Source organism: Homarus americanus, unplaced genomic scaffold (assembly GCF_018991925.1).
Source record: "Homarus americanus isolate GMGI-L3 unplaced genomic scaffold, GMGI_Hamer_2.0 scaffold6317, whole genome shotgun sequence".
Classification (NCBI taxonomy): Eukaryota; Metazoa; Arthropoda; class Malacostraca; order Decapoda; family Nephropidae; genus Homarus; species Homarus americanus.
Genome location: NW_024730668.1, coordinates 12,484,726 through 12,504,538, shown reverse-complemented (window position 1 = coordinate 12,504,538; position 19,813 = coordinate 12,484,726). Strand labels below are relative to the sequence as shown.

Sequence of the window (19,813 nt, the reverse complement as noted above, 5' to 3'; positions counted from 1 at the left end):
AAAACGGCTGAGGGCTCACCAGAGGGCTTCCCTGCTGACAGAGTTGAAGGCCTTGGTTAGGTCGTTGAAAGCCATGTACCCTTCGCAACGCTGTTCTCTGCACGTTTCCTGTATCTGACGGGCAGCAAAGATCATGTTAGTGGTGCCACGTTATGGTATAAAGTCACATTGAGATTCGGGGAGGAAGTTTCACACACACACACACACACAGGCTACACAGGCTACAACAATGCTCTCTCCACCCTGGAAATGCCATCCCTCAGTGACCTCCACCACCAAGCACAAGCAAGGTTTGGCAGTGGACTACTTCACCATCCTCGTCATCGCCACCTCCTGCCACCGGTAGTCCCCTGTCCACCTCGCGCAGTCCCGCCACTACAACAAAATTCAGCCCATAAGAGCCAGCATGTTTAAGTACAAGAATAGCACCATCCCATCTATTGTTAAAATAATAAACAACTCCTGATTTATGTACTGTACAGTCCTGTAAATGTATTGAACGCATATCATTATGTCTAAATCACATATGAGTTTTATATTTTCAGTCACCGGCTGCAACTCTATTAATAAACCGTTTATTATTATAATAATTATTATTTTACACACACACACACACACACACACACACACACACACACACACACACAAACATCCTTGACCACCGAAGGGTCAAGACGTACCTAGCGCTCCTCTGGGAGCAACCAGGTCAACTGTTAAGTTGGCCCATACCAACTACCTCCCCTGAACCCTCCTCTCCACCGGAAAATCAACAAGTTCTCGCCAGAAGTTACAATTTCATTTAGGAAAGGAATGGAACCAGTGTTGAACAGAGGTGAACAGTGGTAAACAGTGCTTAAGTCAGTGAGAACAACTCAATAGTAACAGCCTCACACAGTGAGGTCCCAAGGACCCAGTGATAACTGCCCGTGAGACCCAACAACAACCAGTGATGTGTTAATCCGTCTACGATAGGAAGGCCTGGAACCACACCTCACTCATATTACACCATCTGTAAGGGAATTACTACACCACGTCAGGTCCCTCATAACACCATCTGTGAGGGAATTACTACATCAAATGTGGTCCTCATAACACCATCTGTGAGGGAATTACTACACCACGTGAGGTCCCTCATGCCACCATCTGTGAGGCAATTACTACACCACATCAGGCCCCTCATAACACCATCTGTTAGGGAATTGCTACACCACGTGAGGTCCTCATAACACCATCTGTGAGGGAATTCGTACACCACGTGATGTCCCTCATAACACCATCTGTGAGGGAGTTACTACACCACGTGAGGCCCCTCATAACACCATCTGTGAGGGAGATACTACACCACGTGAGGTCCCTCCTAACACCACCTGGAAGGGAGTTACTACACTATGTGTTTGCTGTTCAACACCCACATTAATCTGTATGTTCACTGTATGTTCCTTTACCTTTCTCCAATGAAGGCTTTTGTTAAACCACCAATGCATGTAATAAGTCATTTTTGTTCAATGTATATTTTCAGCCTTCGGGCTGCAGAACTTTTTCAATAAACCGTTAATTATTATTATTAATATTATTATTACACACTCACATATGTACTGTATATATTCACTCGACCACAAAACTCATATGTGTGTGAGTTCAGAGTTTATACTAAATCAATTAGACGAGAAGATCAATCATATGAAGCTTTTTGTCATTAATCTAGATAGCGGTTTTCACTCCTTTCACTTAAAGATAATTGAAGTAACCGCAGTAAGAGGAAAGGAAGAAATGATATAATGTGTTGACATGACTTAACCCTCTGTCTTTCATGTCTGTAGACGTAAATAAAGTTCTTATATTCACCACCAAATATTAGAAACTAGGTAATAAGTGTTATTGCATTTTTGTTGTTATACTTCACGATATAATACAGTGAAGACATTTGTAAATATATTTAGACGTTACGTGTATGTCCGTTCACAATACCTAATTAACGTAGAAAAGTCTAAACACTCTCTTTAATTAAATCGAAGATACAATACATCGCGTCGAAAAGATTAAACGCAAAAGTTGCGACAAAATACAAGAGAGTCATCTATACACTCACGAGATAGTAGGTAGTAGGAAGCTACCAAACAGGGAGGTACTACCCCCTGGGAATATATTGGAAGCAGTGACAGACACCCCATCAGCTGATACAAGATTTAGTATTCTGGATGGAGCAGCCTTAGTTCATTTTCTTGTGCCTAGTGGAGCAAAATCTTTCAATGATTATGCCAAAGATATCTTTGCTCCATACAAAAACAAAACAAAAAACAAGATAAAGTTCACCTTGTTGATTTAGTCTGGGATGTCTGTATCTGTGACAGCTTGAAGTCAGAAACTCGTCAGAAAAGAGGAAGTGGTGTAAGACGACGTGTGACAGGTACAACACAGGTGCCACATAATTGGAGTAAGTTTTTGCAAGATGAGAACAACAAGAAAGAGTTATTTGACTTTCTTGGCAAACAAGTTATGATTAAGTGTATGGGGGTGAAGCAGAATTGTATGTGACTGATGATGAAAATGTTCTGAGCTCTGAAAATGCAGACTTGCAACCTGTCTCCCTGCAGACATGAAGAAGCAGACTCAAGAATGATTGTGCATGCAGCTGATGTCGCCAGCAAAGGTAGCAGGAAGATTATAATTAGAACTCTAGATACCGATACAGTAATTCTAGCAATTACATTTGCCGATAGGCTGTGTTGATGTGCGATGGAATGCATTTGGGACAGAGAAGACTTTCCACTACATATCCATACATGAAATTGTTGGTACCATTGGAAGTAAAAAAGCTCATTCCCTTCTCGGATTTCATGCCTTCACAGGATGTGACACAGTGCCAGGTTTTTGTGGAAAGGGCAAAAAATCAGCTTGAGAGGTATGGAAGGTCATTCCTAATGTTACATCTGCATTTTTAGCAATATCATCATCCTGCAATGGCATATCAGCCTATGTTCATGCTTTGCTCGAGAGGTTTGTTGTCATTCTGTATGACAGGACAAGCTGTATTTTAAATGTGAATGACTGCAGAAGAGATGTTGCCTCCAACCAAGGAAGCCTTCACTCAGCATATGGGGAGAGCCTGGTTTCAAGCTGGACACATATGGGGACAGGCTTTGGTGACAGATATTGACACACCTTCGCCACAAGAGTGGGGATGGGCTAAAGAGGAAGCTGCATGGAGACCTTTTTGGACAAGGCTACCAGAGGCTTCGAAGGATTGTAGGGAGCTTGTAACACGTATGTGTCAGAATGGATATACAACCAGTTGTGGCTGTTTAAGAGGGCAGATGCCTTATACACCCAGTAAAAAAAAGTATCTAGCAGGGGGTCTGCTGACTTCTGTAATGATCCATACATCACCTGATGTGCCGGGAGGGTTGGTATGCGTGCCTGTATGGCACAGGTTTCCACCTAGCTATGGTAGCAACAGATATGTAAGGACACCCTCAGGCAAGGAAAGCAAGGCTACCACCAGAATACAGGACTAACATACATATTCCATTATCCCTCGTCCGTGGTGTCATATTGTTTCGCACATAATCCGTGCGGTACTTTTTTGTACTGTGTGTACACCTCCATGTGATTGTGTCTATATGCAGAACATGTAAATGGCAGGTTAGAATCTGTCATTAGAGCTATATACTAGTAGACTACCACAGAAACTATCATGTACAGTTGGGGAATAATATTCTGCCCCACATTACGCTGGATTGTGGAGATATCCTGCAACTCTCCTGATAGTAAACAGGGCATGAATGAACCTTTCTTGGATTGTAGTGAGGGTGCTATTTGGATGAAAACTTGCTACAATCCAAGCCCTGTTCTTTCATAATAGTTAACTACGTGCTTTGTTTACTTCTACGAGAGATGCCAGATGTCTCCACTGGCCACAGCAATGTGGGGTGGTACAGTTATTATTCCCCAACTGTACTTGTAAATGTGGAGAAATATATCCAAATAGTATGATTTTCATGTACGCGGTTTTACTATTTATGATTGTATTATGAAGTAGAGTAGTAATTAATGTATAATTTAGCTATTTTATACTGACGATTGAATACTAGTAGTAAGAAATACACTGCCACCTGGGGGCATAACCAGTAATTTCATATACAATTTTCATTCGCAGTAATGTTGTACAATAAATTATGTGAAAACAGAAAGCATTTTTCAAAGTAAACTTGTTACTATCACAGAGAATAAATACAATTTACACACATTTCCATACCGTTTTTATAATTTTTGATAAAGTATGATAAAGTATATTGCTCAAATCACTTCAAGAATATAAAATATATTTTTAGAGCATATTATTGGGAGTCTATATCTGAAAACAGAGTGAAAAAATATTGAGTAGAAGCTGAGATATGACATCACCTGCCACCAGGAGGCAGTAGCAGAGTGCTTCCACCCAGTAAAATACTGTATTGTGAATTTGAATGTGTGTGCCAAATATGATAATTGTAAGGAAAAGTGTCCAAACATTCCCCTCTGGAACATTATGCTACTAGAGTCGAGTACAGTACGGGAGGAGTATGTCGGCACAGTGCCAACGAAGGGCGGGAGAGGGCGTCTTTCTTGTTGACAAAACACACAATTTTCCTCCAGGTAACTTAGGATACCACACCATTATTAATAATATACTTGAGTGTAATATGTAATATCTATATATAATAACTAAAACATTCACTATTGGACTGAACAACACAGTTTTATTTACAATTTTTTTTATAAATCACATAATAAGACCAAATCATATTATAAGCTTTGGATAGAGTTCCCTTAACTTGGCTTATATATAAATAAATTGAGGGGTTAAGTTACAAACTCAAAATAGTCTTTTCTCCATTTATTTGTAAAAATATATTGGTCACAGTTTATTTATATATTCACCTTAATTAACACTGTAAGCTGTGTGTGTTAGTTAAGGACAGGAGCTCAGCTTGACTGAGTTAGGTCACCTGTCCAATTCTCGTGAGACTCAAGTCAAGACTGGTGACTGTGAAGGAATGCTCTGAAGGAGAGGCTGGGTTGACCCTACATTCTCAAGGTCGGCTTACTGATAGAGGAATTTCCCCTTATGTGAACAGCACATGGCACCTCACAGCTTATGGAAAATTACAGTAGGGTGATTGGATTATATAAACTAAAAGTATCAACCCAAATTTATATAATTATTATTGTCATAAGACAGGGGCTAAGACATCGCTCGGTCACCACCTTCCAAGTTTCTTCGAGGAATTACCTTCTTGCAGAGAAAAAAACCTATACCTAAACCTATCTATGTTACATACTGAAGCAACTGCAACCTGGGGTTCAGCATTTACTAAGGTCCTAGTCTTAAGAGCCTTACAGAAGAGTAAATTATGTACAATGATAAATTAAAATGATATTGATATCTAGGAGCAAAACAAAAATATTACTGCCAATATTGCACAATAGTGGGAATAGTTAAACTGAGTAAAACATATCACGTGAAAAATAAAATAATATAGTAGTTTATCTTCTATATTAGTAAAATGTGACTCTTTCAGATAAGAAATAAATTTCAATTCATCTAATATAAGATTGAGTTCACTCAGAATCAAAATAGAAACTTGGTACAATGGAATCAAATCAAAGTGAGATTTAAATTCAATGCAGAATGATGATGGGAAGGCAAGGTTTTCAACGAACTACAGGTTATCGCGCAGTAATCCGGAGCCTTATAATAACCTTTCACAACTAACTGGTTACCACCATCTTGGCATCGTAAAATGACGTTAGTTTCTTCATGGAAAAAAAAAAATAATATATATATATATATATATATATATATATATATATATATATATATATATATATATATATATATATATATATATATATATATATATATATATATATATATATATCTATATATATATATATATATATATATATATATATATATATATATATATATATATATATATATATATATATATATATATATGGATATATACTGAACATTATGTAGATGCTCATGAAACACAGTTTTCCTGGAAAATCAGTGTATCGTTACATTGTTTCAGCGCTGTGCGAACGTTAGTTTGTATGATCGCCAATTCGCAAATTCCGTCTGCAGTAGAATATACGCACACACATAGGCTGGGCACATATGTAAATGTATACATGAAGACTTACACCGTGATCATACCCTAAAATCACCCACTTCTAACAAAGAGTAGTCTTCATGTATTAGTAAAAGATCGGGTGGTATATCCAGAGTAAGGAGTGTGTCATCAGAGTATAATGGGAAAGGTTCTACATGCCATGCATTAATTTGCTTTCCACTAACTTAGTTACGTGGATGAGGATAGCATTTTGCGTGAGAGTTGACTCTAACTGAAGAATATTCTATTCTACCTCTTCGTCAGCAAAAATTGGAGTTAAAAGATAACTCGTCTTGGCTCTTCGTAAAGCTTCAAGAAGAATTTTCACATACACATGCTGTGCATCCACTCGTTCTAACCCTGCATCAACCATACTTTCAATTAGTTCGTTTTTGTTAATAGATACAGTTTGAGCTGAAGTTTTCGTAGCATGCAAATGCTTGGAAAAATAAATGAATCTTTCCTGTGTAGGCATTGAATTCATGAAATTATAAAAAATTTAATAAATGATTAGACTCAGAAATCTTTTTGTGCTAATATCATTGTAGAAATGTTAGGAACATTGTTATATACGTTTCACAAAACGTAGTTTTATACAATAATCATCAGATACACAGGGTGTATTTGAAGTATTTGCTGTTTGAACAGTTGTGTCTGAGACATCGATGTCTGGGACATCATTATCATTCCTGGGGAATGAATCTGAAAGGACCTTTATAAGTCTGTCCGCATGCACAACATCTGAAGTTTGTGAGTTTGGCTTAAAAATTTTAAATTTGTTGCACGCTTCGTCAGCAATAATGCGGAATAGTCCGTCAAACTTGGGTGAAAGCTTGGACTTTCGTTCAGGTTCTCGCACCAAAACAGCATCGCCTCTTTCTAACATGACAGGCTTAGCTTGTTTATGTTGCTTGTATATCAATTCAGATCGTGACGCTGCTAAATGTTTACGTACTTGGCCATGAATATCCGTGAATACGTGGATTTGCTAGGTAGCGAAATCGTCCTCATGATAGACTGGGCATGGCTTGTCTGTTACTACGTCATACGGTAAACGTTTGTCTGTGCCGTATCTATCTATCTATATATATAAAACAAAGAAGTGTGTGTGTTTGTTTGTGTGTTTGTGTGTATGTGTGTCCGCACGAGAATCTCGGAAACTACTTTACCGATCTGTAGTGATGATGAATGGTGTTATATGTATGTAGTAATGATGATGGATGGTGTTATATGTAGTGATGGGTGATGATGTTATATGTAGTGATGATGAATGTTGTTACATGTAGTGATGATGGGTGGTATTATATGTAGTGATGATGGATGGTGTTATATGTAGTGATGCTTAGACAATAAAATAATAACAGTTCAATGCTAAAAAAATATACTTTGCTGTACCGTTGTAGTGAAAAACATGGTGGAACTTACATACACTGTTAATGAACTATTGATGGAAGAAGAAGTTTTGGGGACTGAACAGTGAGACAATGTGGAGCCTCCCGGAGGGTGGCGTCCTACAATGGCCTAGCAGATGAGCCGCCCGGAGCGAACAGCGGACAGTCAGTCACAGGAAACATATCAGGAAAGGGAATCCCGTCATAATGCTAACAGAAAGTGGACAGCGGACAGTCGACCACAGGAAACAGATCAGGAAAGGGAATCCCGTCTTAATGCTCAGAGAGAGCGAATAGCGGACAGTCGGTCACAGGAAACAGATCAGGAAAGGGAATCCCGTCTTAATGCTGGCAGATAGCAAACAGCAGAAAGGCCTTCTCTGGAAAATAATCAAGTGCATGAAATTCGTTTGACTGCTAATAGACAGAGAGCTGCGGGATCCAGAATTCTAAGAAAGAATACACAATGGCATCCACTTGCAAGAGCAGCATTCTTATCCATTGGCAACATGGATAAGAAATGTGGACACTGCGGTGCAAAGAAGTATAGAGGAGAATCTGCTGGACTGTACTGCTCTCATGGGAAAGTACGACTGTCAAATTTGGAAAAACCACCACAACCATTGAAGACTCATGCTGGGAACAACACCAGAGTCAAAACACTTCTTGGAAAATATACTGAAGTACAATTCATGCTTCCAGATGACATCCTTTGGAGCTACCAGAGTAGTTCGTGAGCACGGATACATACCAACATTCAAAGTCCAGGGTCAAGTGTACCACAAAGCAGGATCCCTCTTACCACTGGAAGATGAGCAGGCAAAGTTCCTCCAAATCTACTTAGTGGGAGATCATGAAAAGCAGACTACTATCAGGTGTGGCAATATTCAAGGTGTCAGACATGACATTGTCCAATCTATCCAAGAAATGCTGACATGAGCGCAACACGTATGTACAGTCATTTAAAAATGCCCTGGAAAACATGCCTTCTGACGAGTACAAAGTCAGGATCAAAGCAGACACGACCACTAAGGGAGAACATGAAAAAAGATTCAATTCTCCTGTAGTTGATGAAGTAGCCATCCTGATTGTCGGTCAAGAGTTTGAGAAACGAGACATCATACTCAAAATGAGAGACGAGTCGCTCACAAGAAGAACATGATGCCACATGTACTGGAAGCTACAATACTGACAGGAAAAGTTAAAGGAGAGGACGTTTTTATACCAAGGATACCTCTCATCACCACTGACCTGCCATTTGAGTTCAAGCGACTTCAGTTCCCGGTTAAAGTGAGTTGTGCCATGACCATCTACAAAAGCCAGGGACAGTCCCTAAAGATGGTTGGCCTAAACCTGGTGTTTCCTTGCTTCTCTCATGGACAGTTTGAACCTATGTTGGATGCTCCAGAGTGGGAACTGGCAAAAATCTGTACATACTTGCTGCTAATGGCAAAACCAAAAATGTGGTCTACCTTAATGCACTACAGTGAGACAATGTGGAACCTCCCGGAAGGTGGCGTCCTTCCGTGGCCTAGCGAAATAGCCGCCCGGAGGGCGGCGATTCCGCTAGTACAATATAGTAGGATGATTTGCCTGTAGAGCTGTTAATCGACCCATTAATAGATGCGGCGACTTGAGGTAACCAATCTCCCTATGCATAGTGCATTTGAGTAGCTACTGGACGAAGACTCTCTAGGATTTTGCGATTTATTCTTTCAACAAGGCCATTAGCCTGTGGATGATAGGCTGCGATAAAACTTTGTTGGATGTCGTATTGTCGCCATATTTACGCTACAAGTTGGTTCTTGAACTTTAATCCGCTGTCGGAGAGAAGAACCTTGGGAGTAGTAAAAGGACATATGAGGTGAATAACTATGGCATAAGCCACAGATTCGGCTGTTTTATCCTTCAGTGGGACTAAAATCACAAAACTAGAAAAATGATCCACACACACTAGGACGTACGGGGATCCTTGATGACTCCTCTGAAGTTGTAACAAGTCGATCGCGACTGTGTCAAACGGACGTTCTGGTGTAGGCTATTGTAGAATTGGATCCGGTGACCTTGTTAGTACTCTTATGCTGAGCACATAAAAAACACTTAGCAATATGCAATTCTATGTCTTTCTTCATAGTATTCCAAAAATGCTTCTTTCTGACCTCCGCCAGACATTTGTCACGTCCGGGGTGACCTGCTTAGGGATCATCGTGATACAACATTAGTATCATTTCACGAAGTGTATCAGGTACGACAATTTGTGTAACAATACCCTCAGTTGTCTGCTTGGAGCTAAGGCGTATGTCTCGTCGTAGTTCAAGTTGATTGAACGGAAGAGGTAACTTTGGAAGATTAGCTTCCTCCCCCGACTATGGAGCGAAAATGAGTGTAGACCAAAATGGATCGAGTCGTTGTTCATCCCTTAATTGCGAGTTTGATAACGATGATAGAGGCATCACTGGTGCTATGTTTCTGGACAAAGCGTCTGCGACCACATTCGCTCGTCTCGGTAAATACGTACTTGAACTCGGGTTCAAACTCTTGAATGGTCAGATACTAGCGTGATAGTCTACCTGAAAGATATTTACCGTGAAACAGCTCTGTTACTGCCACGTGATCTATATAAACGGTTATTTGAAAAAAAAATTATGTGTTTAAACTTTTTCAGTGCCCAAACAACAGCTAACATTTCTAGATGCGCTACTGAATAACGTGTTTCAGCATCATTAAGTTTACGACTTGCAAAAGCAATCACTCTATATTTTCCTCGTGCGTCCAGCTGCATATGTACAGCGCCGATTCCTTGTATTGAGGCGTCGGTACATAGAGTAAATTCTTGAGAGTAGTCAGGAAATACTAAAACAGGGGCATTGGTGAGTGCTGTCTTCAATGCACTAAAACTATCTTCTTTCTCAGCATTCCATACAAAAGTTGCATCCTTTGTAAGTAGCTTAGTCAAGGGTGAAGCTAATGTCGCATAACCTTTAATAAAAGAACGATAATATCCAGAAAAACCAAGAAAACTACGTACTTTATCAACAGTTGTAGGGCGTGGGAACTGGGCATCCTTACTGACAACGATGAGATCATCTAAGTAGGCACATACTGTGGTCCCTATCAACCCTGCAAACAAGGTGTTGATCATCCTTTGAAAAGTCAGTGGGGCATTTCTGAGACCAAAAGGCATCTGCAGAAATTCAAAATAGCCAAAAGGAGTACTAAAAGCAGTAATCTCTCGAGATTTTTCATCCAGAGGTATTTGCCAATAACCGCTAAGCAATTCAAGGTTGCTAAAAACAGCATTATTTTTTGCTAAGGATTGTAAATTTTCATCTCAAGACAGGCATTTGGTACCAATCTGGGATAGTATTTTCATTGACGCGCCTAAAATTAATTACTGGGCGCCAACCTCCATCCTTCTGAGGGACTAAAATAGTGGACTATTGAAAGGGGAATTTGAATATGTGATAACCTCTTGATCCAACATATCCTGAACCATGTCCTGGACTACAGCGCGCTGGCTATGTGGTAGTCGGTAAGCTGGTATGTAAATTGGGTTTGTGCCTTGTTTTAAGGATATGTGATGTGAGGTTAAATTTGTTGTGACCTATCTGTTTCCCAGGTAAAGCTACAATGTTTCGGTAGTCGGCAAGCAACTCTAGGAGCCTAGTCTTGCCTTGAGGGTGATCAATCACCTTAACATGTGGTGTTATTTGAACTATCCTCTCCTGTCTGGTTTGTATTATTGAAGGTGAAACACTACCAATTGGGAATTGCGTAGGCTGTTGGGCAACATGGTTATGATAAACTAGAAAATCACACAAATAACATCCTTCTTTCAATATTCAAAAGGCGCCTGTTTTGTTGAGAAATAGAACGTCTGTTAAACCACCAGGACGAATCGTGCTCAATGTAGATTCGCACGATAAGCCTTTAACCTTACATGTTTCCGTAAGACAGACTACATCCGTCCCCGTGTACACGTCAGGTAAAACAACAGTGGCTCTGATGATTTCCTCATTCTGAAAATGGAGAGTACCCGTTAAAACTGCAAGTACGATCGTCCAACTATTGCTGTTATATTCACGCTGGGGAAGTGAATCTATGGGGTCTTGGACTCGCTTTAACTCAGAATCCATACTCCTTGTAGTAGGAGCGTTGGACAACACATTCACCCTTGCTGAGAGCAATAGTACAGACGTGTGCATGGCACGGTAGGAAATACCATAAACAGTGATAGTATGTTTGCTTGGCTGAACATCTATCAAATTAGTTTTAAGAGTTGGAAGACCTATTAAACCGTCAGCTGGTAAATTAAAGTCTGGGACCACATAAAAATCTGCATAAAAGGATATATCACGTCTAGAAAAACGTAGTGGTAATGTTACCATTCCTGCTATGTCCAGCTGAGTACCGGAAACTCGTGAGAGATCGGTGTCAGTAGGTCGAATCAAAAATCCTCGGTGAGGGGATCTACGGTGTAACTCTTGATAGGATTCCAAAGAAAGTACGTTTGCACAAGCACCCGTATCAATGTCTAACGCTAACTTGACTGACCCAACCCTCGCCGGAATTGATGACACTTCCGCTTTGGTTAGCGCCGCTATTAACAAGGCTTTAACAGAAGCGTTGTCGCATGTTGGTAGTGGTGTACCTACCTATGTCGGTCTGGGACTGGCGTTGGTCTTCCCCCGACTTCTTGTGAAAGCGACTACGCGACTTACCGTGGTGGGATACCTGGGGTAACTCCATCCCTATTTCTCTACATCGTCGGACTGCTAAACAATCCTCCGTAGTATGGGTTGGAGAATCATGGTACAAACACCACACATCAGCTGTCTGGTCTGAACCAGACCTGTTTTGAGCAGCTGTTGCATAAGTCTTAGGTGGCCTAATCGCTGTGGTGGTTGAGGGGTTGGTTTGTTTTTAGGCTTAGCACCACTTCGTTGGAGTTGGTGAAAAAAATCAACAGTATGACCATTTTTCTTGCAATGTGTGCAGACTAAATGTTGCTTCTTTGTTGCTGAGTTATCATAAATCTCCTTCAAATCGGTAATATCTGAACTCATTAAAAAAATAATCATCCATCAGTGTTAAATAGACATGAAAAGTCAGTCTACACAAAAACCCTGCCTAACTATTTACAGTAAATGTTTGAAAATATCGTAATAATTGGCAAGAAAAAAATATTACTGGTTCTAGAGAACTTCAGTGTACTGTATTTATATATTTCAAATAATAGTAAGTAAGACACTTATAAATTAAACATTATCCTAACACGAAGCCTAACGTGTGATGCTGTGCTGTCGCATATGTTAATGCGTGTTAAAAATAGCGTGTCCTTCTCCTACCTACTGCTGTTGACTTGATTGTTGAATTCTAGGAATTTCTTGAAAACCTGGCCTTTAATCCCGTAGACTTCAGCGGCTTGGCTGACAGTCAGCTGGTCGAGATTCACTGTCAGGGATGCTGGTGTGTAGTTTAAAGATGACGTCCTTGAAGAATTTGTGATGGCGTCTGGTGTTGATGAGAGTAACCACGGTCAACCACTAGAGGGGTAATGGATGGCGAACCCGATGAACTTGGAGTTAGCTGGTGTCGTCAGGCGATCCTGTGAGGTCACATATTTTAATGCACAGTGGAGCTGGTAGACCTCTTGGAGTTGATTGAGTATGATAGGTCAAATAGTTGGTCTGTACCAGATGTAGCGGTTCCACAAAGAATTTACAACACTCTGTTTTTACAAACCACAGAAACACTTAGTTAAAAAACTTGCGATGTCTAACAGGTATTTCTCTCAACTGTGCCTTGGACACAGGGTTGTACTGTAGCTGTATGGGTTGGTTGTTCTTTGAGAAGGGAAAAAAATGTACAGACAGCGTCTCAACAACACTTGAGAGTTGTGGGTCAGTGGGGTTTCTGAGACGTTGGAGTCTTTGCAGTGATGTGCACTCTTTACGGTAGGCTAATGGAATGTACTGGGTCACGTCCATTTGAGATGGGGACTCAGTCGTAGGCCTTTTCGTCGGTATGAGGTGTTGCCACACTACAGTGAATTATTGTTAACTCACTTATTAAATGTTATTGAGAAAATACTTTTTTGTATGTCGATCTGGGATGACATCTAAATATATCACTTGACATATTACGTTGCTCACGAGAATATATACGGCATATATTCTGTTGCCTTGGAGAATGACACTTAGAAAATTTCACTGTTACTTGGGTTACAGTGACGTCGGTTACTTGTACAGTTAGTTACAGTGTTTCAGTGGTTCAGTTAATGGATCTATCTTTTCGCTGCCACTTATATATATATATATATAAAACCTTTGGGAAGAGTTCCCTTAACTTGGCTTATGCACTATGCAGTATATAAATAAGTTGAGGGGTTAAGTTACAAACCCAAAATGATCTTTTCTCCATATATTTGTAAACCTATATTGGTAGCAGTCTAGTTGTATATTCACCGTAATTAACCCTGTAAGCTGTGAGTGTTAGTTAAGGAAGGGGGCTCAGCTTGAGACTCAAGTCAAGACTAGTGCCTGTGAGGGGACGCTCTGAAGGAGAGGCCGGGCTAACCCTACATTCTTAAGGTCGACTTACTGATAGAGGAATTTCCCCTCACGTGAACAGCACATGGCACCTCATAGCTTATGAAAAATTACAGTAGGGTGATTGGATTATAGAAAGTAAATGTATGAACCCAAATTTATATAATTGTTATTGCCATGATACAGGGGCTAATACATCATTAAGAAATTCTTCTCATTATTTGTTTGTCTTCCATTGTGTGGTTTACGTCACAATATTCCATTCACCTCCATCTGGGTTACTCTTCTGTTACTGGCAGCGATCCTGCCCTTCCTCTTTTGCTTTTACCAATCTTCTTTTCATTTTGTCTCTCGTAATCAACCTCTTCTCCCTCCGCCCTTCACCTCCGTCTTCCACGCTCATCTTGCCAGCTCTCCTCGTCAAGTCGTTGTGTAGTACAAGTCTTGTCCTCTTCATAGTACTGCCAACTAAATACATTTTACACACACACACGCACACACACATACACACACACACACACACATACACACACACACACACACACACACACACACACACACACACACACACACACACACACACACACACGCACATGCGCCGCTACCTTGGTTGACATGTACCAACACCTCATTATAACAAACCACAGTGGTGTGGCTGACTATGCAGGCGCCACCAAGAACACCGATTATAGGGAATTAGAACCACGGGACAAATATGTCCTAGCAGGACCAGAAACTCGTTGTCCGTGGGTCCCCAAAAAGGGGGCTTTAAGTTTTGAAGGAGTTGGGATCCTGGCGAATTGAAATGACAGAAACTTGTTAGTCGCCAGTTGCCTGCGCCAGTGACCTGCGAGCCCCCAACAGTCTGCAACAGAGACCCGCGAGTCGCCAGTTGCCTGCACCAGTGACCCGTGAGCCACCAGCAGTCTGCAACAGTGACCCGCGAGTCACTAGTTGCCTGCACCAGTGACATGTGAATCACCAGCTGTCTGCAACAGTGACCCGCGAGTCATCAGCTGCCTGCACCAGTGATCCGCGAGTCACCAGTTTCCTGCATCAGTGACCCGTGAGCCACCAGCTGCCTGCACCAGTGACCAGTGAGCCACCAGATGCCTGCACCAGTGACCCGTGAGCCACCATTTGCCTGCACCCTTGACCCGTGAGACACCAGCTGCCTGCACCAGTGACCAGCGATTCACATGCTGCCTACACCAATGACCCGTGAGCCACAAGCTATTTGCACTAGTGACCCACGAGCCACCAGCTGCCTGCACCAGTGACCCGTGAGCCACCAGCTGCCTACACCAGTGACCCATGAGCTACCAGATGCCTGCACCAGTGACCCGTGAGCCACCAGCTGCCTGCACCAGTGACCCGTGAGCCACCAGCTCCCTACACCAGTGACCCGTGAGCTACCAGATGCCTGCACCAGTGACTCGTGAGCCACCAGCTGCCTGCACTATTGACCCGTGCAAACACCACTTCAAAATTTAGGCCAGACAATAAATTTATAAAGCCTGTTGCTATTGTTAACATCTATAACCCCTAGCAAGATCTCTTCAAGGACTACAAGTTCCAAGGTACCATTTCATCATAGAAAAAAATATACTAAAACCTATCCCATCACTATCCTAAGGGACACAGCAGCTGCCCAAAGCATTCAGATAGATAGCGCCCTACCTGACATACACACTGACTGTACTGGGGAGAAGATTCTAATAGAGGATATCTCGTCTTGTCATTCATACTGTTTGTGCTGTAACTAGGTCCCAAAAGGCTACTACCTCACCATCAACCCTGCCAGCTATTTTGAAAAACTTTACTCTAAAGCCATCTCTAAAGATAATTTAATAGAAGCCCAAACTACAGATCCTTCCCTAGCTAAATTCAGACACATTGCTCAGGAGGACAAAGCTATAAATAAAACCCCTTGTTTCTATGTTCATGAAGGTATCTTGATGCGGGCGTACAGGTCTCCAGAATCAAAACAATTGGATTCATGGGCTGAGGTCCATCAAGTTGTTATACCCAATCTGTTTGTCAAACCCTGATCGAACTGGCTCATGATTGATTATCCGGACATCTAGGAATCCTTAAAATATAAGAAGTTACTCTCATACTTTTACTGGCATGGACTTAAAAGAGATGTTACTGATTTTGTTAAATTATGCCATGTTTGTCAAATGGTCGGTAAACCTAATGAAAAATTCCACCAGCCCCTCTTAAACCAATCTGTAGTGACAGCACCTCTTGAAAAAAATAGTCATAGACTGTTTTGGCCTCATGCCTAAAACCAAAAAGGGCAATCAATATTTACTCACTATATTGTGTACCTCTACTGGGTATCATGAAGCTTATCCCTTGAGAAACATTACATAAAAAATATCACTTAGTGTTTACTAAATCTGTTTACATCTGTTGGGATACACAAAGAAATTCAATCTGATCAAGGCACCAACGTTACTCGCCATCTGGTCCAACCTCTCTACGAGTGTCCCAAGAGTCTCTCGGATACTCCCCGTTTGAATTACTCTACGGCCGTCAAATGAGAGGCCCTTTAAAAGTGTTAAAAGATCAATGGTTGAACAATCCTTCCCCACCCTCTCCTTCTGTAGCACAGTACATTAACAATCTAAGAACCAAATTGTTTCAAGTGAGAAAATTACTAAAAAGGATTTAATAAGATCCCAAGATAAAATGACAAAAATACAGCATAGTAAATCCAAAGAACGTTCATTCTATCTTGGTTATAAAGTCCTACTATTTCTGCCCATTCTTGGTAATCCACTAAAGAGTAAATACATAGATCCCTATATTGTTTTCCAGAGACTCAATTCTCTAAATTATGTCGTCAATACTCCTAACCGGAAGAAAAATTCACAACTGGTCCATATCAATCTCATGAAAGCTTATGTTGACAAGAAGCCAGAGGAAGACTCCACAGAGGAACAAAATGTAATTCCTAGTGCCATGTGTAATACTAGCTTGGTCCAAGAGTCAGAGACAATCACTCCTTTTTCTAAAGTATTTGACTTGGATGAAGAGCCCAATTCTTCGTCTCCTTAATGGAAACCCTAAAAACAGCGACATCCTCGGTTATCTTGACTCTCACTTTGACACGTTACCACAAACACACATGGACGACTTAAAACATTTGTTACTCTCATACCCCAGAGTCACTGATGGCCTCCCCGGGTTTTGCAGTTTTCTCCAGCATGACATCACCCTCATTTCCCCAGATGTTCAACCCATAAAACAATCTGCTTATCGCCTTAATCCTATAAAAAGAGAAATAATGAAAAAAAAGAGGTAGATTTTTTATTAGAACATAATCTGGCCGAAAACACTGTCTCATCTTGGGCTTCACCTTGCTTGTTAACCCCTAAACTTGATGGACGTAGCAGACTATGTACAGATTACCGTAAAGTCAATAGAGTAACTGTCCCCGATTCTTTCCCGCTTCCTCTAATGCAGTGGTTCTTAACCTTTTTTGAGTCACGGACCCCTTTGAGAATCTGGTGAAAGCTATGGACCCCCTCCCTAGAAAAATGCACATAAGCACATAAACACAACTTTGCATGCAATGAATATACTTTATTTTATTGAAAATTCATTGCCTCATACAGTGTATGACACACACAAAGTATGAATAAAGTAAACAATCTTAACAATTATGTTTCACACTTTTTTATGCAAAAATTAATGGCCACTCCATACAAAAATGAAATACAATCATCTTGTGCAAATTAAACAAAACAAAACTTTAATTCTGCTCAAAAGTTCATTTCAATGAGAAGGTTGTTGTTGTTTGGCTTGAATAAGAAGATGAAACTGTAGAGTGGTCTTTGACAAGGTAACACGCATCTCATCTTTGACATCCAATCGATTTCGACTTTTCGTTTTGATAGAAACAAGTGCTGAAAACCCTGACTCGCATAGGTATGTAGTAGCAAACGGAATCAGAGCACCCATAGCTCGTTTTACCAAACGAGGGTAGGCTTGTGTCAACGCACACCAGAATTCTCCAAGGCTCTTCGAGTCAATGAGGTCATCTTTGGCAAGGTCTTCATCACTGATACAGTCTATGTCGGCAAGGAAAGGATTACGAATCCATGTTTCAACTTTAAGGTCACCTGAGCAGAAGTATCCTTTGAAAGAGTTCTGCAGAGTATCCAGATGTTTGCAGAATTCTGCCTGCAGAGAAATTGACAGGGCCTTGTCACTCTCGGTTCCATCCTGCAGAAGCACTTCCTCTAACTTTGGAAAGTTTGCATAGTTGTCTGCCTCCAACCTCCTCTTCCACAGTGGCAGCTTGACCAGAAAAGCTTGCAGTCTTTCAGCAGCATCCATAATGGTGACTCCAGGGCCTTGAATCGCAAGATTCACCTCATTCATATGGCCAAAATTTATCCGCCAAGTAGGCCAAGCCATGAATGAACTCCTCACTGTCAAACTGTTCTGAGAGTGGGTTTTCTTTTTCTCTCAAAAAAAGTGAAACTTCTGCTCGAAGTTCAATCAAGAGCTTCAAGATTTGTCCTCTGGAAAGCCAGCGAACTTCTGTGTGGTAGAGAAGAACTTCATATTCTGCTCCCATTTCTTGACAAAACCTCTTGAAAACGCGATGGTCCACAGCCCTGGCTCTGATGAAGTTGACGACTTTCACGCCAGTAGACAAGACTTCTTTCAGAATTGCTGGCAGAGTCTTTGACGCCAATGCATGCCGATGTAGAAAACAATGGGTCACGATGACCTGAGGAGCTTCTTTCTTCACCAAAGCAGCAAAACCAGATGTGTTGCCAAGCATCGCAGGTGCTCCGTCTGTGCACAGAGTAGAAAGATTTTTCTTCCCAGTCGAAGTTTTGCTTGGCAAAGAAACTATTCACCATTTCTAAGATGTCGATGGCCTTTGTAGTTTCCAAAAGGGGCTCACAAAATAGGAATTCTTCTTTGATGGCATCAGCATGCATATAACGGACGAAAACCAGGAGCTGGCTGCACTGAGAGACGTCAGTAGTTTCATCCTGTTACATGCTGAACGGAAATGGCGTAGCTGTCAATTCTTCCATTACTTGCTTCATAATATTAGAAGAAATGTCAACAATTCTAGAGTGGATGACGTCATTTGACAAAGGCACTGCTGCAATTTTCTTTCTCTGCTCCAAGCCACAAACCAGCTCGACCATTTCCAGGGCACATGGCTTTACCAAGGTCTCTCCAATCGTATGTGGCTTCTTTTGCTTGGCAATGTGATAAGCAACCTTGTAGGATGCTTCAAGACAAGGCTTTTGTGTTGGGGCAAATCCAAGTTTTGGTAAAGTTCCAGCTATCTCAAAAAAATGTTATGTAAATTATATGGAAAGCAGTAACTGTTAGATGTTCTGGGTAATAAGTTCTATATACAGGAGAGAACACAAACACCTGTATAGTTTTGTAGGTTCGGTTTACTGGATAAGAGTATGTACACAGAGGTGGATAGCACTGCTCCCTAGCTAAGGTCCTGGTCAACTACCATAGACGACGTATGGCAAGTGATACATTAGCAGCTTCCATACGTCGCCAGGCACATTAATTAAGCGTGTGGGATATGGTAATAACATTGCCACACGCTGCTAGCTAGGCTGAATAAATATAAATGGAGCACATACATAATATACATACATAATACATAATCCAGCATACATAATATACATACACCTCCCTCCCCCCTATA

The 19,813-nt window shown here is 41.0% G+C and overlaps 1 protein-coding gene across 1 annotated transcript; it reads right to left on the bottom strand.

The window, feature by feature from the left end:
• Positions 1 to 18,490: 18,490 nt before the first annotated feature.
• LOC121867085 (protein ZBED8-like) lies at positions 18,491 to 18,907 on the bottom strand. Its single transcript, XM_042366841.1, has one exon. The coding sequence runs from the start codon at positions 18,905 to 18,907 to the stop codon at positions 18,491 to 18,493; it is 417 nt and encodes a 138-aa protein (XP_042222775.1).
• Positions 18,908 to 19,813: the final 906 nt, after the last annotated feature.

Coding starts and splice junctions, on each gene's coding strand:
- LOC121867085 (XM_042366841.1), bottom strand. CDS start 18,907: ATGCTTGGCAACACATCTGGTTTTGCTGCTTTGGTGAAGAAAGAAGCT.